This window comes from Erithacus rubecula, assembly GCF_903797595.1.
Source record: "Erithacus rubecula genome assembly, chromosome: 2".
Classification (NCBI taxonomy): domain Eukaryota; kingdom Metazoa; phylum Chordata; class Aves; order Passeriformes; family Muscicapidae; genus Erithacus; species Erithacus rubecula.
The window spans coordinates 90,518,419-90,544,576 of record NC_136685.1 but is presented as its reverse complement, the minus strand read 5'-3'; the positions used below and the strand labels follow the sequence as shown (position 1 = coordinate 90,544,576).

The following is a 26,158-nucleotide window of genomic DNA, read 5'->3' as shown; positions in this document are numbered from 1 at the left end:
CCCCTTTTAAAGTATTTATGTAATAAGGAGCCTGCTGTGAAATGACATGATTCTTTGCATGGCTTTATTTTCTTAAGCCACTTATTTTTTATTTGCTTAACATTAGCACATTGCTCATCATGTTCTTTTGTAGCCTGTCTGAAAGGTACACTCTCACTGTGCTTGTGATAAAATTATTTCTTTACAGATACATAAAGTAAATATTAGTTTACAAATACAGAAGAGCTCCAGCACTGACTCACTGGATTCTGAAGCAGGTGTAAAGTTTTGCTGTGCTGTTAAAGAATTAGAACTTCAGGGATGCTCTGAGGCACAAGTATTCCATAACCACAAACTAAGGCTGACATTCGAAAGCATTCATGATGGTTCCTAATATACCAGGAGTAGCATTGGTGGTGTTCTCTGCAGGTGCTCGTGGGGACTTGCAGAGCTCTGGGGATGTGAGGCTGCCCTCTCTGGTGACCCCATAATTTCCAGAAGCAGGTGGAGGTGGCAATTATAGCTATGGCCACTATCTTGAACCTTCTGTAGTAGGTGATGAATTGTAAACGGCTAGACCCGGTGCACAACAATAAACTCAAATAAATCTTCAATGTGTAATAATGACAAGACTGAAAGACTGGCAGTTATAACAAGGCTGCTGTTGTCACCCACTTTACTGCAGCCTTGATATCCATCATTATCAGCTGGAGCTAGCTCAAGAGTCGGACAAGAAGGTCTGAAGAAGGATGAGTTGTTTGCGCTGAAGCGTCCAGTAGGTCCCATCTGGCAGAGAGTAAATGGGATTTTTTTGCCTGTTCACTGGGCCAGAGCTGTCCATCATTTTGGGCAGATATCTGATCACTTCATGCTGTGGGACAATATGGCTTTGTGCTGTTTGGTACAGCAATGGCAATTAAAATAACTAAATTTTTCATTTATTTCAAGCTTTTATTTTATGTTAGGCATAGGTGATCCTAAGAACAGATCTTTACATTAGAAGACTTTTTTATTTCTTTGATTCAGAAGTCAAGTGAGACCAGTCAATGCCAAGTTACTGAAAACTTTAAGGCGGTAATGCAAAAAGATTTATAAATACATGGACAATGGACTTTTTTGTCTTTTTTTTCCCAATCACGTGCTTTAGACTACCTGAAAATATCAAAATACAACACAGAAACTGGCAGAAATGCAAAATCAGCTTAAATGCTTGTACAGAAGTAGTAGGGTTGCTTAGCCCCTGGCAAGTTTCTTGTAATTACTATAAATCCTAATTGTCTTAATGCATCTTAACTTGGTACTTTTCTCTGCAAAGTACAACTCTGCTGGGTTTACATCACATGAGTAGCTTTCAAATGAATTTATCAGACAAGCATGAAGGATTATTCCCAAAAATGTCGTACACAAGAAATAAAATGTGAAAACTGAATACTACTTAGTTTAACATGGCAGCTTATCTAATATTCGTTTGATCTTTAGACTTTTCAATCAGATCATAGGATTAATCAACATAACATGTTAATCAGCAAATCCCAGATTGATTCTCCCTGCCTTAGAGGTATAACACGTCTTCAACAGAAGACAATTTAGTTTATTGAATATTAATTTATGAAGTCAATATAATTGCACTTTGTAAATTTGTTTTGTACTTTTGTTTTAAGATACTTAGTTGCAAGAAATAAAACATCAGATGTCATAATTTTAAAATGAAGGTTATCTTACTAGAGGTTAGAATTTTATACTATCTAGATTGCAAGCTGCTTAAGAGCAGTTTGTTCTGTAAAGCTGTCTTATTTTGCATTCAGGGTAGTTCTTGCAAAGCTTAATCCTGGCTTTAAAAGATTCAGAGTTGTGAAGTGATGCATTATAGATATGTAGATCAGGTGTTCTTTTAATTTTAAAAGTATTAAGTGTGATGGGAAAGTGTTTTCCCAGCTTGTATGTTTTTTGTTTATATTTCTTAAGTGTTAAATTTTATACAGTCTGAGCTGCATGATAGTGGTTATTTTACAAAGATTTTAATGTCTGTGATGATTAAAAGTCTGTAATGCAGGTTCAGTAACTGATGTCCAGGCCAACTGACATACCATCATTCATTTTTTCTTTATTTCATAATAAATCTTGAAGCCTGAAGGCATTAGACCCATGCAGATTTCTCTGCATTTTAGTGTCTTGACAGAATAACAACTTCCAAATTTGAAGTAGCAGCATATTGTATTCCATCTCTGTAGACTTAGCTCAAAACAGCAGTAGCCACATGAAAATATATGTCAAGAACACTGTTTTCTCATATTGGAATTTAGGCAATTTGTTTTCAGTCAGAGAGCTGTTTCTAACCTATTTTTGGAGCCCCTCTGTGGCCTGACCATACGTTCTAACATAATTTATGGTGGCACTGGAACATATGGACTTTTCATCATTGTCCAGCTGAAATCCTCTGTTGGGCTTGGATGCAACCCCATACACAGGCTCCCAAGGCAGGTTTTTCAGAGTACTATTTAGTTTTGTGTAAGCTGAATTCATCAGTGTGTCTAGCATGCTGTCAGGGTTGTTTTGTGCTCTTTCTTTTTAACCGTAGTAAGTATATTTCATGTGTGTATTTTATCTACAAATTGTCAATTAAATTTGAAATTTCTAGCAAATAAGCTAATTCTGATGAGCATCATTAGACCCCAAAACTCCAGGTTCTTACTGAGCTGGGCAATACAGAAATAGAAAGCAAAACCAGCTTTACAGTTTTAAATACTCAGAACAGTAGAAGCAGGAAGCAAAAATGTTAATTCCAAGTACTGATACCTTGTGACTGAAACTATATTGTGTTTGTAATGAGTGTGGGGTTTTTCTATTGCTTTTTGGATGGGAGAGAATAAATTAAAAGAGGAGGAAAGACAGTAAGGGACTGGTGTGGGAAAAACAAAGGAAGGACAGTAAAATAGAATGGCAAGACTTTGGAGACAGGTCACAGAATATAAATAAATTGAAAGACAGGAGGGAAGGTCCTAAGTGCTTTTGTTATTCTTGCATGTAGGAGCTGATACTAATACTTGACAGTAATGGGAACTGTGTAGTAATATAAATACTAATAATAAAGTAATACTATTGTTGTCTAATACTTGTCTTTTATAAAGTGTGTAAAAATATTTCCCCATACATCTGTGATTCCTAAAGTCTGTGTCCAACCAAAGAGAAGAACTGAGATTAAAAATAAGTTGTATTTACAGAAGGGTAGTTCTCTAAATTCCATTTTTTTTCTTTAGTGTCGTCTTTTTTTTTTTTTCCCCATATCTAATAAATCTTAATTGTGCTAATTAGAAGATGAAGTATAGGGGGTTTTTATCAATAGTGTGTCTCAAAATGATGAGTTTATTTTTTTTTAATCAAAGACAGACTCGTTTACTGAGAGGATATCAAGCCAAAGATGCCAACACCTATAGACACCTCAGTAAAAACTTAGCTGGCTTCTGCTTGCTACAGGAAAACAGATATTTTTTTCTTTGAAATAATTTGTCCTGTTCTCTAGTGTCATATTCAGTGCATGTGTTGATCATTGGGCATTTCAATTCCAGGTCAAAAAACAAATCACACAAAAACAATTTACAGAATTAGCAAATGTACAAATGACTAAAACCCAGGCTTTTTGCACTGAGCTTAATCATTTGAGTCAGGATTGAAGGCAAATTCTCTCTCTTGCTGTTGATGTGTGGGCAAGAACCAAAGCAAGCAAGGATGTAAACTTTAAACTCTTACATTTTCTTTCTCGAAATACTTCCATATTAATACTTTCAATATAATACTTGGGTTTATTTCCAATCACTCTCTGTTGTAATGTGCACTGACTGTTTGTACAATTATGTGCATATACTTGTACTGAATTTATCCTTTGGTAAAAGAAATATGTTTTTATAAATATTGCAGTTTTGCACACTAATTCAATAATTGGAAAGGGTCTGTGTAGCTGCAGAAGATCTGGCTTATGATCATGGAGGTGTAAAATTTGTGACAGGAAGAAATTCTTAAGTCCTTTTACAACTAAACTTTGAACACACTTCATATCAAATTTGAGAAATAAAAGTTGTCTGGATTAGTACCCTTAAAGGATTTGCAGGCTTGCCTATAGCTAGTACTCTGATAACCCTGGCTAGGTTTTCTCTTTTTAAAAAATGAAACAAAAAACCCCAAAAGCCTACAAACAGAGAAAACATCTCTAAAGTACTGTAATTAATTTGTCATCAGAGCATTGAGCTGCAGTACTGTTTATTACTTGTATCAGTGAGTGTATCTAGTTTGTAGTGAAGTTGTCTTGTTAACACAGTGGAGTTGAGATACTGCAGTGATGGATTTGAAAACCTGTGTGTAAAGTGTCAGCACACTCAGGATCAGCTCAGTACTGCTGGTTATAGTAATGTCTTTATCACCTGTTGTACTAGAATGATGTTTTTCTCTCTTCTGCAGCTGCAGGTACCTGGCTTTTTTGCATAGCAGGTATTTTATTGTGTAGAATTAGTACAATAAAACGTTATGAATTCGTAATTTTGTTCATAGAAACCTACTGTGTAACAAGTTGCAGTGGAAGCAAAAGTCTCTTAAGTCTGTTCTTGACACTTAAATACTGTCAAGCTTGTAGCAATTGCCTCAGTCTTTTTCAACTGTTTCTTGCTTGATCATCATAGTGTAAAAAAAAAAAAAATACTCAGTGTTTTGAAATATGATAACCATCATACCAATCCAAGAATCTTCAAACAGATGTACTCTTGCTTTGTTTGTTTACTTTGTTCAAGTAGTGTTTTTCTTCAGAAAGCTAATAATTCTAACTACAGAATATATAGGAAGAGATATGATAGTACCTAGTTTGACCCAATTTGTACAGATGCATTGCAGCTCACCTTAGTTTTCTTTATTATGGTAGAGCAATATACCTGCACTGGGAACTGTCATGAATATCTGAGCTAGTTTTATTCTAAAGCTCAGACTCCTTACTCAGATATCATTGCTGATATTTTTAATTTCATAACTGCTCTGCCATTTCTACTGCTTGCATTTGCAGACAGTTTTTTTTTTTTAAGAGAAAAAACATTCCATCATTTAAATCTGTGATATGAGCTGATTATTTGGATGTAATTCACAAGATAAATTCTGAGAGACTCTGTAATCTCTTAAAAATGGTCATTCATCATTTTTAGGAAAATTTTTAGAAAGTCTGTGTAATTACAGGATAATTGTATAATTACACATCTTGATTATTATATTTCTTCCTTAATAAGTTATATATATTTACACTAATTATGCTAACAAAATATTTAATTACTAAATTGTAGTTGCATGTAGGGGGACTCTAATCTGCCATCTAAAAACAAGTTTGTAGCTTGTATTCTGCAAGCAAAGTTTTGTTTAAAATAAATATATCTTACAAAAAGATTGTACACTATTGTAGTGTTTTCAGGCTGAACAGAAATTGTTGTCTGAGAGAGGTATTCATAATGCTGTAGCTGAAGATAGAATAGAGATATACCAGCAGGTGTAATAATAGAAAGAATTTAGTATGCTGAATTGGTGTTTAATTATTATAGCAAAGAACAATGAAAAATAGTTTTTACAACAAGACATTGTCTATGACTATTGTCCATACCCACATCACACAGTCCTTCACACTCACCTCTACTATTTCAGTATCCCATCTGGACTGTCATTATTTTATTTTATATTTTTTTAATATATATGGCACTCACTTGTTTAATCACTCCCAGAATGCTCCCAGTCTTTGTCATATCAGTCAATGGAGTGTCAGCTTTACTTAGCTTTCTTTCTAAATTGTGCTATTTGGCTGTCTTGCTAAAGCAGCAACCTTTCTTCTTCTGTCTTTCTAGACAATTTTAATCTTTTGCTCAGGCTCTCATCTTTCTGTATTTTCTGTTGCAGTTTCTTGTCCAGCCTTGACAAAATCATTTTTGCCTGTGCATATCCATTTTGAATGTGGTGGCAAAGATGGTTTTCTTAGCTGAATGTCTTTCCAGAATTATCCTTCCACTGCCTCCCCTTTCTCAATATTTTTTTCCAAATTTAAGGTGCTTTTCTTTTTCATAAGATCCTTTCAGATTTTTTTATTGCAGGCAATACTCCAGTACCAAAAGGTTTCTGAGTTTAAAATGTAGCTTAAGATTCATTCCTTGCTTTTAGGGCATATTTTTTAGGGCTGTTTGTATGTTTCTTTTGTTGTTTTCTTATCAGTCATGCCATGTAGCTTGATGTACAAGATACCAAGATTATAATTTAATTTTCCTGCATTGTTTTTTATCAGTTACCCGTAATAATGAATGTAGTCAAACTGACACTTTAAAGCAAAAGCAAAACCACTTCTCCAATATGATGATATATCAGTCCTAGTTCTTTGTATTGTCTCTTTACCTTCAGTTTCAAAATAATACAGTCAGTTCTTGGGTGTTTTTCTATAAAGCTGAAAAGCCTCCATCATTGCAGTCTCCCTATGCATTTTGCCACATAGTCCATGAACTTATCCTGGGAAAGCTGTTTTTCATGTATCTAAATCTACCTTTTTGCAATCCTGAAATTATTACATTAATAGTCAGAGATTAAAATTTACATGATTTCTTACTGCCTTGGAAGGGCTGTGTGTCACTCTCTCTGTTTTCTTCATCCTGATCCACCAATAGTGTGTGAGGAAGTTGTGATATGAGGAACCAGTCACCACCATTCAGTCAGTGTGTTCCCAGGGCACACAGTGTGTCAGGTTGGAAGGGACCACAGTGGTTCACATCTGGTCCAACCTCCCTGCTCAAGGAGAGTCATCCTAGAACCATGTACTCTTCATGAATTTAGCAGTTGTTTCATACCACACAGCTTCCACTGCTTGTTATAAGAAAAAACAGGGAAAGGCTGGAGAAAGCCCTCGTGGGGGAAGTTTGACAAATGTCAGTCCATACCCTCGAACAGGCTTTTGATAAACCAGTGTTCTCTCAGGAGAGGGGATGGGAGTTTAACAAAATAATTCAGAGTCACCAAAACCCAGCAGCCTCTTTCAAAGGGACAGCTTTAAAGCTGTGAAAGTTTGATTTGGCTGCACGTGCCACAGTTAGATTGCCTGTGTGCTAGTTGCTGTAACTTACTGGGGTTTTTCCAAGCTTTGCATTCTTAGCTTTTTGCTGTTCAGTATCTTAATCGTGCTCTTTGTGGAGTGCTGCTAGGAGTATGTCTATTGGAAAAAGATTCCCCATCTGTAATTATTTCTGAAGATGATCAGCTGTGATTTTAATCCATTATATATACTATGTGGTGTATTGATTTTTGACTAATGATAACTTTTAATAGACCTGTCATGGAGTATCAAGTCAGATTCTTTAGAGAATTCTTTAGGCTTAGCTGTACTTCATCACCTCCATATGATGCAGCAAGTGTAGTCACCTTAAAACAGTTGTGTTATCTCAGTTGATGAGACTTAAGACATTCTTCCAAGCATGTCAGGAGGATCACTGGCACAGCTCTGTTTGTTACCTAAGAGATTTTGGTGTCTCACACCAAAACCAAACAATAACCCTCACTTTTTTTTCTTTTTCCACAAACACCATTTAGTATCAGTAATGCTGTGTCTGATGGTGTGTTTGCTTAATTTGTTTAATTATCATCTAAGAGAATTTGGAGTCAGACAAAGAAGAGTTTTATTTTTTATTTTATGTATTCTGTGAGAATAGAGTAGGGGAAGTAAACAAATGATCCATTTTATTTATCTCTCAGCTTCACTGAATGGATGTAGACAAGTGATATGTCCTGATAGTGAGATCCTTAGTCACAGTTTCCATGGATGAATTCTTGGTCCTTCCTGTACAGTCATTGCTGACAGCTACCTAGTCTTAGTTTCCCTGAAAAAGTATTCTACAGCTTTGAGTGGTTAGGTAGTTATTTGATTATTATTAAGAAAACTTTAAGAGACTTGAAAAAAAAAATTATTTGGTTTTTCAGTATTTCCCCTTATGACTGCTGGCCTTTCAGTCTGTTTCTATGATTGCATGTTCCAGTTTTCAAATGAAATATTTTTTTGTCTAATAATAATCTTTTGTTCATAAGAAATGTGACATACTTTACATCTAAATACATACTTCCAGAAAAAGGAATCTTCCTTTTTAGGGAAAAGATACAAAGACATATACACACTTTGTGCACAAACATTTTAATTTCTTATTCGTTTTACAGTTAAGTGAGTTAACGTGCCGGTATGTGAAACAATAAAAGATCTCAATATATGAGACTGTTAAATTCACAAGTTTTTATCAAGGCTGTATTTTGTGGAGGATACAAATCTGAAATAGAATTTTAGAAAAACATTGGGAGACTCTTCAGATAGGTTGTGCTTTAATTTATAATGTATAATCTATACATACTGTATAAACTATATAAAGAATCGAGCAATCATGTCTTTCAGTGTTATCTATTGCCATCATTCCCCATGCATTGAGGCTCTCACTATAGCTATTACTATAAAACGTTCCCTAAGTACATAAAGGCTCTAATCGTTAAGATTTTTATTACCAGCCACACATACAGAGCTGCAAATTGCCTTGTTTCAGATTTATTATGTATTACTCTAGAAATTCTATAAAGATCAAAAGAACTGATTACAATGTTGACCTTTGCATTAACTCATCTGAATTTAAATTCAAGTGTTTGATTTGGGAAAATAAGTCCATTTATCATAGGTCTGCTACTGAGGGGATTGTGCAGCCCTGATTGGGAGTGCTGAGACCAAATTTATTTATTGAGCATGGGCTTGAAAATTGTTTGTAGGACAAGAGGAACGAAAGTTTGACCTGCCATTGTGTTGCACCCAGGGAACAATGTGGCAGCTGCCCTTTTCAAATATCTAGCAGTTTGTTCTTGCTGAAGAGCAAACAGATATTTATAATTTAAATGCATTCAACTACTTAAAAAAAAAAAGAAGCCAGTAAGCCTTTTCTCCCCATGAAATAATTAGCTGTTAAATACAAATATTACAGTCTTGCAATGTGGAAGGAGATGTGGCATTCTAGATGTTGGTATTTCCTTTTTCAAGTCATTTTGAAGTTTGCTGTCCTGGAAGTACAAATATTTATGAGTGTACATTTTAGAATTGACTCCTCAGCTAGTAGAAGGATGGTAGCTTTATCAATTAATTAATTGTAGCTCATTTAATTGCATATCTAAATCAGCTGAAGGGCCAGTCCCTTCAGAAAAGTAAATAAATGAAATTGGAACTAACAAAGCTGGAAATCATGTATCCACACTACATCTCTGTAGTAGTGTTCACTTTCTGAAGTGAACCGCTAAATAAATGTGGAGATTTTGTCAAAAAACTGCAACTTACACATTAAAATGTTGAAGTTGGTAGTTTTGTGGGCTTAGCCTGAGGTATTAGTGTGTGAGAGATGTCATTCACTATTTAAAGATGTCTCCCCTCTGATTTGGAATAAACTTGTTATACTTAATGTAAACTTAAAGTAATTAAATTCTGATAAAATGCAAGTTCTTATTTGTTCATCAGGTAGTGACAGCAGGTGTACAAACAGAGTGCCATGATGCACGAGGTTGTTTGTAAAACAAGACATTTGTTGTTGCATGCTTGCAATTTTTGCTCTAAAGCTGGTAAATGCACTGCTGCCACAGTGATAATGTCAGTACATTTATTACTGTTTTGCTGGTGGGTTTTATTTAGTTTAACCTTAAGGAAAATATGTATTATAATCATTTATTTCATCAGAAAATGCTTTGGTTGAAACTTCAGTATGTTGGGAATGTGTTGGTGTCCCACCTCTCTCCTGAAACTATTCAGTTAGAAGAAGAGACAAGTGGAGATGAAATGCCATTTCTGGTATGAAAAGAGGCTTGTCTTGACGTGTGGGTTGCAACACTTTTGACTAAAGTCACTCCAGACAGCCAGAAGGAAGGGCAGGTTTGAGAAAATAAAGTTCATATTTGTTCCACTCCTAAAATGATACATCCAGATCTGTTTAAGATGTCTAGCAAAGTCTGCTTTAGGAAATTACTGTTCAATGGAGGCATTTTTATGTATGGATTTGAGTCACATGGCTGAGAAATAAAATGCTCTTAGTGGAATTGTTTTGTCTATTAGGAATAATCCAGCTTTTAAGATACATATATTGTATGTTAACAAAAAGTGACACTTCTGCTTAGAGTTCCTAGGGCTTTCCTTTTTCAAGTACTTTGAAGATTACCCACCCTGTAATTCTGTTGATGCGTGGCATCTTTAAAACTTCATGTTTCCAACTTCAGATTTTCACTTCTGAGAGCCAAATTTGAGTGATGATCCAATAATGGATAAGGTCTGCTTTAATGCATGCAAAGGATTGTGAGTACATCCTGTCCTAACCAGATTCAAGTTTTATGGGTTCTGAAGTCAGCAAACTTTAAAAACGATTGTGGGGGATGTTGTCTCATCTCCGGTGTTTATTCTCTTCTAGACATCCAGTGAAAACCTAAGTGCTCTATTGAAACAAATAGCTGCAGCCTTGGGGAAATCAGTGGGGTTTTTGTTTGGGATTTGCTAGGTCTTTTTAGTCCACTGCACTGTGTGTTATTTGCACCATTGTCTGTAGGTTTAGATTTTTGCTGTGTGAGGAAATGTTGTATTAGGGGTAAGATTTAATTCTGCTCAGGAGTTGACAAACACTTATTTAATGAAGGGTTCCTGAGAAACTGTGCAAACTTGAAATTTTAGGAACTTTTTTTCCAGAATTGTTGAACTGGGAGTCAATGAGAAACTAACACTTATCCCAAGTGTCCACTTTCTTTGCTGAGGTGCCATTACTTAGTTTCATCAGTAGGAATTTTTTAACTCTGCCATGGATCTCTTACAGTATTTTACCTGGTTTAAAAAAAATAAATATCTTATAATAGAAACCAAAGCCTTTTGAGAGGATGCAAAAAAGGGTATATATTTCTGTGTTGATCAGAATCCTAAAGCACTTCTGGGAGAAAATATTGTTCCTACAAACAAGAATATTCTTTTGGCATGAAAGCATTCATTGGTTGACTCTGTCAGATGAAGGAGAACACTAAAATATTTGCGTTTTAAAAGTGGCTGTGTCATTTAAACTGCAGTCATTTCTAAGCATAGTTTGAAAAACTGTTTTACTACACATATACCTACAGAGTCAAAACAGAATCCCTTGGTCTTCCCAAACCTTGGTCTTTTAAATTGTAAAATTATAATCCTGTTGGCATGATAAAGAAAACATACTCCAATTGCCTGTGGATGTTCTGGAAGGATATCATGTGTTAGCCTTCATGTAATCAAGGTTTTTTCCCCCTGCAATTCTTTGTTTCTGTTCTTACCTATTTGACTTCAAACACTAACCCTCAAAGATACAATCCTTCCTAAATATCAAATGGCAGAATTAGCACAAATATTGAGGTTTAACAAACCACAGTGTTACAGAATTCTTGAATCAATCCAGAGCACTGTGTTGTGTTGTTTATTTGTTATGCCTTTCAGTAGATACTTATTTCACATGGTAAGCTACAATCTTACCTAAAGATAAATGAAGCCTGTTCAAAGAATTCCAGGGGTATGAAAAATACCACAATAAAAAAAGAGGAATTTTTCATCACAGTTCTGTTATGGTGGATCATACAAAATTATAGGAAACAATTTTAGAGATTTTAAGGTAAGATACAAATGGAAAATGTATGCTTGCTAATTTTGCCATGGAAGGTCTCTTGACTAGTTTATATGGAAGTTTCTCTAGCTGGTATACTTTGACTTTAAATCAATGAAAACAGCAATCATTCCCCGTATCTTATGATAGAAGTAAGTCAGTATTTGGTTAGAGCCAAAGCTTCCAGAGGTCATCTCTCAGATCTGCAAGTAAAAGCAGGAAATAACTCTGAATTCCTGTAGTAGACTGAAGACAGATACATTTCTGTTTTCATGTGAATAGTAATTTTCATTGTACCAGAGATAAACTATTTAGCTGTGTAAGTAGATGAGGCAAATATTTTTTATGATGTCTTTAAAAAGAAAACAGAGGATTTCTTTGTGTATCAAGTTAGATGAACATGAAATTTTCAGAGTTCAGGACACTTCATCATGTCTGAACCTCGGTTAGTTGATGTTATGAATGATAAGTTAGGCAAAGGAAGTATGTCTGCATTCCCTCCATTTCAGAATTGGAAAGATTTTCAAAATTTTTTTAAAGGTTGCTGTGTGTGAATGTTGCTTTTCCAGGAAGGTTCCTTGAACCATGTAATTAATGCCATCTTTTCCCCCACAGAACAGGCACTCCTTCAGCATGCACCACCTTTTGATGGGCAGTCGGCCTCTAATTTAGTAGTAAGATGTTTCTTTCTTGTTTCTGAACAGCTATGATAACTTTCCAGAATTTTCTAAAAGTTTTCTTTTTTCCATTCAATATTTTCCTCTGTACATGATTATATGCCGGAAGAACTTGAAAATGTTCCCAAATATTTCATGGCACTTATGGCACCTTTTCAGTGAACATCCATTTCTTGCCAACAGCATTCCACTTATGTAATATATCACTGTGTTTTTATTATTTTAAAAATATTTTATAAAATGTCAAAGTTTATTTTGTTTTGTGCTACTTAAATATTTCTGGGTCATAATGCCAAATTCAAATGACTGTTTCCCTGAATTTTTCTTCTTGGCAGCCTACACAATTTAATGCTATCAAGCATATGATACATACAACAGAGTTTTCTGCCAATATATACAATGTATTGAATGCTGCCATCAAATGTAATTTCATAAGAGATTCAGCCAAAGTTGTGGATGTGCCTGGGTTTTTTTCCCATTAATTGAGCTGTTTATAAATTCTTAAATTCAGAGTTCTTCTAACTCTTCATAAAATGTTAGTTTCCCATTAACTTTGTGGAATTCAGCATTTATGCTGTTAGTGTCCAGTGAATAAATGAGCTTTATCTTGACCAGCTTTTTTTTTTTTTTTTTTTTTTTTTTGGGTTTTTTTTGAGAAATCTGAGCATTGTAGCAATAGTTTGGAGCATACCATGTTTTCTTGTGTTAAACCTGCCTGCAAACAAAACCAGGCTTAATAACATGCCAAGTTACTTCAATTCAGCCTCTGTTTAAACTTTTAGGTGTTTGGTAGGAAATGGAATAGGCTATCAACATAGTATTGCTTCAGTAGCTAAATTAAAGGTACTGATGCTGAAAGCTGCATTTAGTAAGCAAACATCACAGGTATGCTTTGGCAGTAAATGAAATGAAAGCCTAATAACTCACTTGAAAATTTGGTACCACAAGCAACTTGAATGGCAAGCAGTGGGTTCAGCAAGGCTTTGTGTTGGTGGTATTTACTCAGCCATCTTGGGGATGGTAGAGAACATAAATATGATTATACTGACCTGGTGTCTTTGACCCTTGAACAAAGCAGAGAGACTCAAACAATTCCTCAAGCATCATTTATAAAGAGATAGTTATTGTTAGCTTTCGACAGTCTTATTAGTTTTTATCTTGCTGAAAATTTCTGTGAAGATATTCTTTTCCAAATGCTGTCATTTTTTGTAGTAATATTTGCACAAGAATTTCATTCTGACTAATTTTCCTATTCTTTCCCTCCCAAACTAAAATCAAATATTCCAGCATCCCATAGGAGAATGCTTATTTTTTTGTACTGGTAGTAAAAATATTTCCCTTGACTGAAAGTAAAGTTTGCATCATGGAGATCCTCAGATTATACCATGAATACTCTATTAAAGCCTCTGGACTTGTATAAATTTTAAGCAGCAGGGCTGTCACTCATAAATAGCTCCTGAACAAAATGTACTTCCATTTCTCTGTCTTGGATGCTGTTTTGGTGAGTCATGTCATACTGTTATATGAGTTGTAAGTTTAAGGACAATTTGTCTTTATTAGGGACTAAGTTAGCTCTAGGTGTTTCTGTAATAACATGCCTATAAAAACATAAAATGTTGGGGTTTGTTTCAAAATCTTCTCTGTGTCAAGGACTTTCCCTTTGGCTTCTCTGATTTTTTTTCTTCATCCTTTAATAATAGAGAAAATAATCTTCTAACTCCTCAAGAGCAACTTAGGTTTTTGTTGAAGTTTTGCTAGGAGTTGCTGATAACCAAAGGCCAGAATTCTATCATATATCATGTCTGCCTGAGGTGGGTAGAAAGTCAGTCCTCTCCAAGACCTGGCAAAATGTGCTCTACAGCTTTGTGTCTGAAAAATAGTGCAGTTCTCTGTGCCCTGCAACACATGAAACACTTACAACAGGGAGAAAAATGTTCTTTACTTGATCCTCTATCTGACCAGGACCAAACAAACCAGGTACTCCTTTTCTTCTTGTTTCTACAGTGATGTTTTGTAAGTAGAAGATGTGGTTTTGGTAGGAGAACATTTCCTGGACATGGAAATTCATGGAATTTCAGAAGCCTAAGGCAGCTAATGTGTTGTAGAGTCATCAAAACCTATTTCCATGTATCTGGCCAGAAAAGTAAGATTGATGCTGCCACAGTCATTGGGGAGAGAGATTTGTCTCCCCCCACATAATTTCCAGGAACAGAAGAGCCTGTTCTGCAACAGAGGCAACCACTGCCCTCACTCTCACAGACTCACATCTAGGGAGTACTTAAACTCTGTATTCTGTACATTATTCTAAATTTTCTAAGAGAGCAGAAGTTTTTCACATACTGAACACAGCTTTCTGACAGAAACACTGTAAAACTCCATTTACTCGACAGCACAAAACCAGCAAAGACTGGAGGAGAGAATAGCAGATAGAAGCAGCATTCTGCTCCTGGAATTTGTGAATTAGTGTTTTGGGATAGTTATCACTGTAATGCATCACAAGTTTAAATTACTGTAAGGAACTATGGGCTCTCTTAAGATCATACTGTGATGTTTTCCATCATACAGGGCTTGACACCATATGAAGAAAACTTCAGAGCACTCTTACTGATAAGGAGGGATTTGAGAGTAAGAGAATACAGTTTAGTCTTCAAATAAAAGTTGATGATGACTTTGCACAATCCATTCATGAGCTTAGCAATCTGTAGGATACATCTTTGGATCTGCATTTTGTTGGAAATTAAGAAATGGAGTGCAACCTTATTCAAGTGTTGACAGTCCCAGTGTGACATTGCTATTAAACCTAAAAAGCTTGGGAGTTTATTTTAAAATGTATGAGTGGAATTCCCACTTTTGATTTTTTTTTTTTTCCTATTAGAACCTCCTTGTTTCCATTTCTGCTATAGTAGAAGTTATGAATTATTTATATTTTAAGACAAGGTGATGGAAAAACTAGAGAATGTCTGCTAAGAAGAATTGTGTTTATTGTAACATGTTTTAAAGTACATTTTATTTCTATGTCATTTTGCTTGGGGAGAAAATTTGAAAATGTATCTTAAGCCTGAATTTAGCTTGACCTTAAAAATGCCCAATGAAAAGTTGATTTCTGAGCTTCTGCATGTTTCTCTTGTACATCTGTACTGGTGTTTACAATCTGAAATGATGGTTATATTTCTATATTGGAGGTTCCGATGGCAGAAAAAAGTGACAAATACAGAAGGATTTCAAAAATCTGTTAGTTATGTAAGCTTGTAGTGTGAAACATTTATGTATGGATCTGTTCAAAATAATGAGAAATGTCATCCACATACATACTGTCAACAGTGAAACTGTCTAAGTTTGTGACTGAGGCTCCCCTACAGCCTTTTTCCTGTTGTTTTCTCACTGTTATGAGCCCTTCTAGTGAGAATTTCACTTGAAATGAAGAAAAATTGTTTTGTGGACACTAATTATTTAAATGCCATCTAACCTAAAGGGCAAAAGGTCGTGCTTTTATTTCAGCAGTTCAAATGTGCAAATTTCACAACATCTGCTATTGATCAAACTGTATGGATTTTGAAAGGCATTTTATTCCAAATCTTAGCAAAGTGTAACCTTTTAATCCCCAATCTTCTGATAACTGAACTGTTTTCTTCACATGGGAAATTTTTAGGTATATTGCTATCAGCATTCTCGTGTGTTTAGTCTTCTTATCGTCTCCTCCTGATAATAGTTCAGGTACTGCCTGGTTTTTGTTGTCCAGGCTGTAATACAGCTTGTTGGGTGCCCCTTGGAAAAAACAAAAGGTATTAAGTTTTTCATGCAAATGAAACTTTAACAGTTCAAGACTTTAAACTCATGCAGGACTTTAGGTGTTACAATAGGAAACCATTTGGTGGCTGAAGGGATCTCCCTGTTCTGTTTGCTACAAGTTCTTTTTCTGGAAGACTGTCGACTTCAGTGCAAAACAGGCACTGGGGCATTCTGTTTAATTGAAGTGATTGGCCATTTGATTTTCATGTCATTTATAAACTAAAATCCTTTGTCTTTTTTGTAAATAAAAATACATTACTTGCAGGCTACATTCTCGTCAGTATTTTCCATCTGTTTTCTAATGATAGAATCTAACATTAATACTTCTGTCTAAATATGTTCATGAGTGTATAGATTAATGGAACTCATGTCAGCATGTTTAAAGTGAGTTTTAATGTGTAAGTAAAATGGAAAGACTTTAAAGCAAATTGTGTCTCAAAGCTCCATTTATATGGTGTATGTTTCAAGCTAATAATCAGGGCTTACTGTGGGTCAGCATGTCATATCCCAGTGGTGTCTAGTGAGATGGAGGGTTATCTTCTATGTCAGCTAGATAACCCTGTGAACAATTTGGAGAAGTGGAGATAATGGGACTGAATTCTGAAATGAGGTGGAACTCTGAGATGGGGCAGAATTCAGAACAGGAGCTGGAAATATCAGGAAATACAGGGCTGTGTGTGAGCACTCTGCAGCTGCTCGTGGCATCAGTAGTCACTTGTTTGACAATAATCCTTCATAAGCTGCAATTAAAATGTGAGAGAATGGCAAATCAGGTACATACTCCTAGAAAAAAAAGAAAAATGAAGTTTAAAAAACTGCTTCCTTGCTACTGCCCCTCTTTTTATTTATCCAATTTTTTAAAAAATTTTGATGCAGATATTGTGCAATAATCTAAAGTATTTTTGCCATGTTCTGGACAGCTCTTCTCCAAGCTCTGTTGTCCGCAATTATTGTAGTTTTAAATACATACATACATACATATATACATACATACATACATACATATATATATATAAAATACACTAATTGAGTTTCAGGTTTGTGTTCACTTTTAGAACTAGCACAGTACATCCTGATAAATTCTGTTGTCATTTTGGAAACTGGACTACTGCATGTGTATGAGCACTGGTATTAAAGGCATTTTTCCCACTGTCAGTTGTATCGCTCACCTTGTGTTTGCTGTTCGTTTTTAGCCACAAACTAAGTGAATAGTGTGGCATATTCATTCTGTTGCATTTCTTCCCCCACTGGGTAACCTCAGCTGTGACTCAGAGCAGAAGCTTGGTGACTCCTGTAGCCTTTGGTCAGCCAGTAGAGGCCACTCACAGCTTGCGACTGAAGCAACGTGGAACTGGGGTTTTGTTGTGTGCTTGGGGTTTGAATCCACACTGAGCCAGCTCAGGCTGCCATGAACTGGCCTTGCACTGGTATCTGCAAAGGACTCTGCTGGGAGGGTTCTGCTCAGATACATAAATCCATTTAATATTGATGTTCTTGTTTCCATCCCACGGCAGCAGGAATAAAAATCACCTTTGTATTTCAAGCAGACTCAAAGCAAATGCTTTGATGACATCCTTTGTTGCTGGTACAATCTTTATTGTTGTTATAATATGTTACTTTAACAAAGTAAGAAATACTGTTATAGATAGCTTTTGGGGGAAGGGAAAGGAGGGTCTTGTTTAAATGTTTTTCCTGTTTTTCCCAAATGGAACCAGCATCTTCCAGATAAAGGCCAGTAGCCTAATTGCTCATCTGCTACTTCCTCCTCCCTACATTACTGTGTGGGAAACTTACTTATTGATAATTTTACAAGGTAAAACATTATTTCAGCATTTTAGATTATTCTTAACTAATAAGGGTACAGTCCCAACACTACTGAAATCAAAATTCCAGTGATTTACTGAAGATTTCACCTAAGAAAATGTTTTATATCTGAACAGACAGCTAGAATACCATCACAAAGATTATATATCTATTTATATATATATATTTCATATATGTATATTTATGCAGCATATTATTGCAGCATTTAATTAGTAGCTCCATTTCCCAAATAAGATAAATCTGGTTTAATTAAAATTAAATTTGCTAAATACTAGCTTTTTACAGAGTACTGAAGTAACAAACTTTTGGGCCATTGTTTTGTCTCACAGCTGCCCTGAATATTTCCTCTTCCCTGATATAAAATATTGAAATATTGGTGCTGTCTGGTGTGCTTTTGCAGTCAGGAGTGTCTTATATTTGCCTTTTTACAAGGAGTTGATTTAATTTAAATATAAAACCTAAGAATTTCTGGTTTATATTTTCTTCTTGAGACTTTTCAGTCAGTCCATTTTTTGCAGTGTTGTGAGCTTTTATTGGAGGCACAGTACCACACAGTGTTATTTCATATTAAATATTAGGAATCTCAGAAGAAACTCTCCTACTGACTCCCTTGCAGATGGGAGACTTAAAATTCTCAGTTTGCCTGATGCTTTCCCCATAAACCAGGGGTTTTTTTTGTTACATTATATATTAGTATTATTTCTTCTAATAGGTCCCCCAGTGTTACTGTATTACACAACTAAAGACAGCAGGAATGCACTAATATGTACTATTATAGTGTGTCATTAAAGTAACTCTGCCTATTCTATACTATGCAAAAACTGGTCCCTTTGATTTTAGGACAAAACCAAGTGTGTGATATTTTCTGTTAATGTTTCAATTTAAAACAAACAGAAAATGCTACACCCAGTCTATTTTCAAAAAAGTACTTTTTGTTTGAAACTTGTATTTATTTAAATTCACATTCAGATTCTGAATTAAAAGTAGCAGAGAAAAATTGTGAAATAGCAAAAGTTTACAAAGAAATTCCCTTCTTTGCTTTTTATACATGAGATTTAAAATTTTTGTTTTTCTCTGAAGTAGCTAGGTTCAATAGTAGCGTTTTCTTCTTTTGATCTCTGATATTCTCATGGTATTCCTTTTCCATCTGTTAATCATTCAGTTGAAAGCTGAGATAGATGCAGTTTGATCAGTTGTGTGAAAAGAAATGTAGAGAAAACTCTTAACAGTGTGTGAAATCACTGCAGAGACTGGAGAGCTGGGACATGTACTGTCACGCCAAGAAACTTACTGATTCTTATTTTCTCCTTTTTTTTTTTAAATACCTTAAGAGAAAATGGTAAAACATGTACTGGGAGGTGCCTGTTTGCTTTAGGATTAAAATCCATGTCTTTTGACCTATTTTTTTATAGTTTTTTTTTCTTTCCCTATCATTTGCATATATTTTGCAAGGATTGCAATGATCCATTGATTTTTTTTTTTCAACCCTCTGTTAGTTAGAGGTTAATTTTAAAGAAATATGACTATAGTTGTATGGAACTATTCTGCCAGTGAGCCATGTCTTCATGGAGACTTTGTAGAGTTTGACTGAGCATCACTTAGAGGAAATCTGTACATTAAAGAGATGCTTCTCTGGAATGGTCAGGTTGGGCCCTTCAGCAAGAGTGTGCTTTCAGAGGGAATAGCAATGCAATGGTCATGTCAAGCAAGGATTATGGCAATGTTCCAGTAATGTATACTGTAAAAGCTATTTTTGTTTTCATAGTTTTCTATATTGCTCCAAGTCAAATGTGCATCTATATCTTTTTAAAGGTGTATTTTAAATCCAGAACTTTGTTTAGTGCATGTATCTAAGGTTTCTAGTGGAGAAGGGGTATAAAATGAGTAATACTAAATAGGTGCTGAAAATAATAAGGTAATGCTTTTAATCAGTGCAATAAAATGTGGAGAATAGATTTTTCTCTGTTTCTTCTCTGGATATAGTTTGATTTAATTTCCTATAAATTGACAATTGCAGATCTGTGAATTATGAATTTGACATTGTCATGCTGTAATTTCCTGCAAAATCCTGTTCTCTGGGATTTGATTTGATTTGCATTTCATTTTGGGAAACAACTTCTTTGCAGAAAATTCTGCCTGAGAAAATTGGATTAGCTATGGAACTTCTTAAACTGTAGTTGATCATAGCAGTTAATTTATGGAGCAGAAAAAGGAACCTGTTTTTTCATTTAGGAAAGCAGCTAGCTTATTTGTGTATTTAGTGTCCAGCAAAATTTTAGTGAAATTTTACTGGTTTTGCCTGCTATGATTGTGACATATTGTGATAACTAAGCTAAGCTTTCAAGTCAAATACTTTCATTTAAATTATTTTTGTGGCTTTTTAAAGCACACCATAGACTCATTTAGATTAGAAAGGACCTGTAAGAAAGATCAAGTCCAGCCATAAACCCAGCACTGCCAAGTCCACCAAATAACATCCTGTAAAATGAGCTCAGTAATATCTTTGCATTGCACATGCTATGGAGTGCTTGGCACAAAATCTAATTCAAAAGGCAAAAATATCACTTTGAATGTTTAAAAACTGTGTAATGTATAAGAAACTTAACTTTTCAATAATGGAAAATATATCTGAGGAGCAGTTATGAAGAGGACATAATCTGTGTTTTTTCAAAAACACTCTGCCCTAAGATAAACATAAATTATGAACAGGGAGTGGTTTTGCTTTGTTTTTTGAGCACATCCGTACTTGGGAGCTTTGTATCATAGATGTCTTAAAAAAGAATTCATTATTTTTCATGGGCTCTTCAGTAACTGAACATTAAAATACACTTCAAATGGGAAGTAAGCAGAATTGTTAAGTAACAGTGTAGCATATTTTTGTTTTGCATTGTGTTGTGGGTTTTCCTTGGCACATGGTAGTAGCTTTTCTTTAAACTACAGCACATGCAAATTAAAATTGCACTATGGCATTAAATAAGAAGATGCATAAATTGATTCACTAAATTGATTCTTTTTCTATTTCTCCAGTCTTGGACATCCCTTAGGCTGTTCCTGTAACAAGTGGTGGTGTTCAAGCAGGCTGTGACTGAGCTGTGGATGCTTGGCTCTCTGTGCCTCAGTGGTGTGAGCCACTCCAAAGGGGTGATGGTGGGGATGGTCTCACAGTATCCAGTGCTGCTGCAGCCTCCTCTCCTGTGCTGTGTGCCCTTCTGGGCTCCACAGCTGAAGAAGGGTGTGAAGGTCCTTGGATGTGTCCAGAGGAAAGAACAAGGCTGTTGACAGCACTGGAAGGCATGTCCTGTGAGCTGTGGCTGAGGGCTCCAGGCTTGTCTGGTTTGGAGGAAAGGAGACTGAGGGGTGACCTCTTACAGCTCCTGAGGAAGGGGAATAGTGATGGCCTGTTCTATTTTCTGCAGGACCTAGGGATACAATATGTGGGAATGGTGCAAGCTGCACCACAGAAGGTTCAGGCTGGACATCAGGAAGGATTTCTTTACCAAGGGTGTGTTCAAACACTAAAGCAGGAGTCTGAGAGATGTGGCTGATGCCCCCTTAACAATGCACTCTAAATTGGTCAGCCTTGAATTGGTCAGACACTTGGTCAAGATGGTCACAGTAGGTTCCTTCCTGCTCACATGCTCTATTCTATATGATTGGCATTTAAAAATGATAGTTGAGGTTCTCAATACTAGTTTTGCAGAATGAAATCCTCTGACTTTCTTGTCCCCTTTTTGTTTAATCCCACCATCTTTCCTTACGTCACTTGTGAAGTTCGTCAGGTGTAGTATCTTGCAGGAGAAATGGGATATCAGGTTGGATATTAGGAGAAATTTCTTCACTAAGAGTGGTTAAGAGTTAGAACAGGCTGCCCAGAAAAATGGTGAAATTGCCATCCCAGGAGTTGTTTAATGGATGGACAAATGTGTCATTTTTTGGTACGGCTTAGTGGGCATGGTGATACTCAGTTGAAGGTTGGACTTGATGATCCTGGGGTCTTTCCCAGCTGTGATTTTAGGCAGTAGTATATATTTATAGTAGTATATGGTGTTGTGTATTCTGAGGCAAAACCCCCTAGTGTTGAATACTTTTCCATTTTTCTGTGTCCATTAGTTTAGGTCACATTTTCTCAGGCAAAGTAATCTTTGCACATCAGGAGTACTTTGTCTCTGAGTTGGAGTGCCTTTGTCTCAGGGATTCTATGAACAGGATACAGCCATTCCTTGTTTTATTCAAGCAGTGGTGGAAAGGTGGTTGTGGCCAGAAAAGACTAAAAGTTTCCAAAATTACCCTAAACTATTAATAATGGAGATTTTTGTAACAGTGAGGTAGCAGATGAAGGTGGGCAGTGAGGTTTGGTTTAGCTTTTTACACCCTAGCTAAGTTTTGTAAGCAGGAATTAATTTGCATTAACCTATTAGATTTTACAGTAATCAGCAGTGAGTTTTAGTCAAAGGTCTGTAAGTGTATACCTTGTGAGTTTACTTTTATAAACATTCTGTGGCTGTGTGGTAGCTAAAGCCATCTGGGGTGTGCAGGAGAAATCTGAACACTGTACTTTGTGATCAGCTGTAACTGTATTCCAAGCAAGTTCATATTCTCATATAAATTGGTGGAAAAACCTTACTTCTGTGGTTTTCTATATTATTTTAAAGCTGGCAATTTATCAAGTGAATTTTCTTGAAATTTCCATGCTTATTAAATTTCAGATTAGGTATTTTGAGTAAGCTGGAAACTTAAACTTGTTTCCATAAGTATGGCTGCAGGTAAACAACCAATTTTAGTCCAGAAAATAGCTTTTGCTTCTGTCAACATGTTGTTTATTTTCTCCCTGAGATAAAAAGTTCAGTTTTCTGATATTTGTACCAAGATAAAGTCTGCAAACAAGATTAATATAGTGTGGAAAAGGTTGTCAGCATCCCTGGCAAAGGAAATAAGTTGCCTGTACACAGAACATACTGTAAACTGAATAAAAGTGTCAGGTCCACCATGAGATAATGTGATCATGAATCTCTATCAAAGCATGACATAGGCACAGTCTGCTTTTCTTATAGCCACAGTGTAGAAAATGGATTACTGTATTCCAGGGATACCCACTGGAATAGCATGAAAACCTCATTTTGAGATTAATGCAGGATATAACTCTCAAGAGCTGAGCTGCATGCTTACCTGTGGTTTTAAAGTAACAGTTTGGTTATTAATCTTAAAATTTGGAAATTACATATTAACAAACAGGTCTGTCTTTGTGAATGGCCATTTCTCAGTTTTATTATTAGATGAACTATGACATAGAAACAGTAGGATTTGGTCAGTGTTTTGTTATCATCCTGTGGCTGTGTAAGGCCTTGATCAGTTTAGTAAAACAGTAAATTCCAAATGGGAATAAAGCAGTAGGTGCTGTAATCCCATGTAGCTGCCATGATTTCCTCTACTAGGATTTGTATATTTGCATAGATTTTTCAGAGGTAAGATATTTCCAATTCTTTTTAATGCCCATCAGCCAGAGAAGTGACAGTACTTTGTTTCTGAATTCAGCCCAGAGTGACATCATTCTTCAGGTCAAAGAGGCAGATTTTGGTCAAATACTTTTAACCGTGTGGAGCTCTCAAATTATTCAGTGAGCATCCTTTGAAAGTCTTCCAGACTTGGAGCTCTGACAGCTCTGCCTTTTCTCCATTACAACACCAGATTAATAGGGAGGTTTTACTTCAAGGGTTGAGCTCATTGTTTTTCTAGTAATGAGTAGGCTGCTTTTATCCATCAATCTCCAGCTTATGTACTTTTGGCAAGCCTGAGCCATATAAATGTATTACCATTGAGTTTTTGTGGTCTTCTGTCAAAACTGGAAGAACATCTGACTTCATTCCCACCTCTAGATGTCTCCTGACTATAAAATTACCTCCAAGGAGTTGAATGTTTGTTCCTTCATTCTTTCCATTAGGAATAGCTTGCCTGCTGCTCTAGTTCCTTGAGAATGTACATCATGAGTTGTCTCTTATTCTGCTTTTACCTATCTACATACACACATGAATTAGGCATTTTGCAAAACAAAAAGCAAATCTGTTTGAATGCATTCTTGAGCAATATCAGAATGTTATCATCTGCAAAAGTCTGCATGTGCTTTCATGCATTCTGAAGACCATTCTTCAGTTGAGGATATCAAGTATTTTAGAGTTCAGTGTATATAAACCCTAGACAAGGACTACAGTACAGTTTATAGTATATAGTTCATATATATAGTTTATACAATTTATTATATTATTTATCTAGTTATAGGTATATTATTTATATAGTTTATAGTTTATAGTTTTATAGTAAAAATTACTGTACCTTTGCTTTCTATCCCATGTCAATGCTTTGTGTTTGGAGGGTTTTCTTTTAATAAATGTATTGCTATGTGAGCCATAAATAAGGACAAGTATATTGCTTATGATTTTCAAAACATCTAAGTTTGGTTTTTTTTGGAGGTGAAGAACTTCATGGACTTGAAATGTAACTTAGGTCCTTGAAATCTGTAAATGTCTTTATATCTGACATCCAATCAGAATTGCAGATAAAGGATTTTCCTATCTCACATAGTACTTTCTGCACTCAGTCTTAACTTAAAAATTACAGATACTGCTAAGTTCATTTACTGTATCTAGTACACTGTCTCTATTTTGTTTTTAATGTTTTTGATACATTTTCTTAATAAGCAATTATTTTGTGTATATGCTGTCACATTATTCAAAGACTTCTTTTTTCCTTCATGTTTCCATTAGATAACTCCAGGACCAGGTGGTAGCAGGAAAACTGTTCACTTGTCCCAGGATTCTCTTCATCACGAGTGAGTATCAGTGAGGGGAGGAAAATAACTTTTTTGTTATTGTTTGCTTTACAATGGTACCTTTGCCTCCAAAATTTTACAGCTGCACAAACACATGAGAGCCTCAGCTCAGTTACATGATAGTCTTTATTTAATAAGAGTGTTTGCAATCCTTTTAATTTAATTTTTTGCTTTTTAAGGAAACATAAAATTCAGTGCTTTGTGAATGTGTTTTTATTAACTTTCTAAGTGTCCTTTCCTAAAATACAAACTCGTTTAAGACTGGACAGCAAAAATTGGATGTATGAAAATACATAAGCATCACATCTTTGAGTCTTTCATGTGGTATCTTGTGAAGAAGAAGTTTATCATAATTTTCACAAAAAGGTACTGAATTCATTGTTTAAACACTTGTAAATAAGGAGTGTAATTCACTTTGTTTAGTTACTCTAGTGTGTCATTGCTATAAACTCATTCTCTTCAGTTGACAGCACTTAACAGCATTATTTATTGGTTACATCTTTTAAATACTTAGATTACATTTTCCTTTATTTTTCAAATTAAAACTCTAAAACACAGACATACATGATGAGGAAATAGTATATTTGGAGTTACATTTATATGTTCTTACTGCTACTGGATACATTTTTTTGTTTAAAACAAAACTTGCCAAAGCAGAGATACTACAGACATCAGCTGCTCAGTACCAACTGTTTAACACCACTAATCCACCTCTTTTCATCTCATAACTTGATAATGTGAATTCAAGAGGTTTTGATTTCATAAGCTATTTCTACCATTAAGTAATTGAACTGTTACTTTATGGGCTTTGCTTTTGCTTATTTTAAAAGAAACAAGCAAACAATTAATACAGTAATTAAGGGAATGGACAAAAAGGTAAAAATCAGTGTGATGTATCACTTTCCAATTAAAAAATGTCCTATTATTTTTAAAGGGTTTTTAATATCTAAATATTAGATGCATTCAAATTACTTTGATGTATGTTTTTACTAGAAACATGCTTTACTGATCAATTAGTCTGTAATCAACTGGTTTGCCACAATCCACAAGAGTTTACATGGAGGATACTCCAGTTTGCTGCTCCTCCTTGATTGTTTGCTGTTCACACTGGTCAGAGACAAGACACTCATCTATGTAGAATTTAAATTTAACCCCTTCTATTTCTGATTTTCATCAGCCCCTGGATATTTGCGGCCTTATTTGTTGAATCACTTGCAAATGTGGTGTTTTCACTTTTCATCAAAGTTGTGTGTACGTAAAATCTCCCCGTCTTCACCAGATTTTGAGCTATTGAATGCAGTCAATGAATGTTTCATGTCCAAAATACATAGATGTCTATCTTGTCTCAAGGTATACTTTTGACTTTATTGCTGTCATTCCTTTTTTATTTTCAACTCATTTTCCTT

At 35.3% G+C, this 26,158-nt stretch overlaps 1 protein-coding gene across 1 annotated transcript in view; it reads left to right on the top strand.

The window, feature by feature from the left end:
- GPATCH2 (G-patch domain containing 2) overlaps positions 1 to 26,158 on the top strand; it is a gene marked incomplete at its 5' end in the record, with an annotated part of 116,078 nt that overhangs the window by 56,463 nt on the left and 33,457 nt on the right. Inside the window, 1 exon segment of the mRNA XM_079331923.1 lies at positions 24,688 to 24,752. Within this exon segment, the coding sequence (XP_079188049.1) occupies positions 24,688 to 24,752 (65 nt within the window).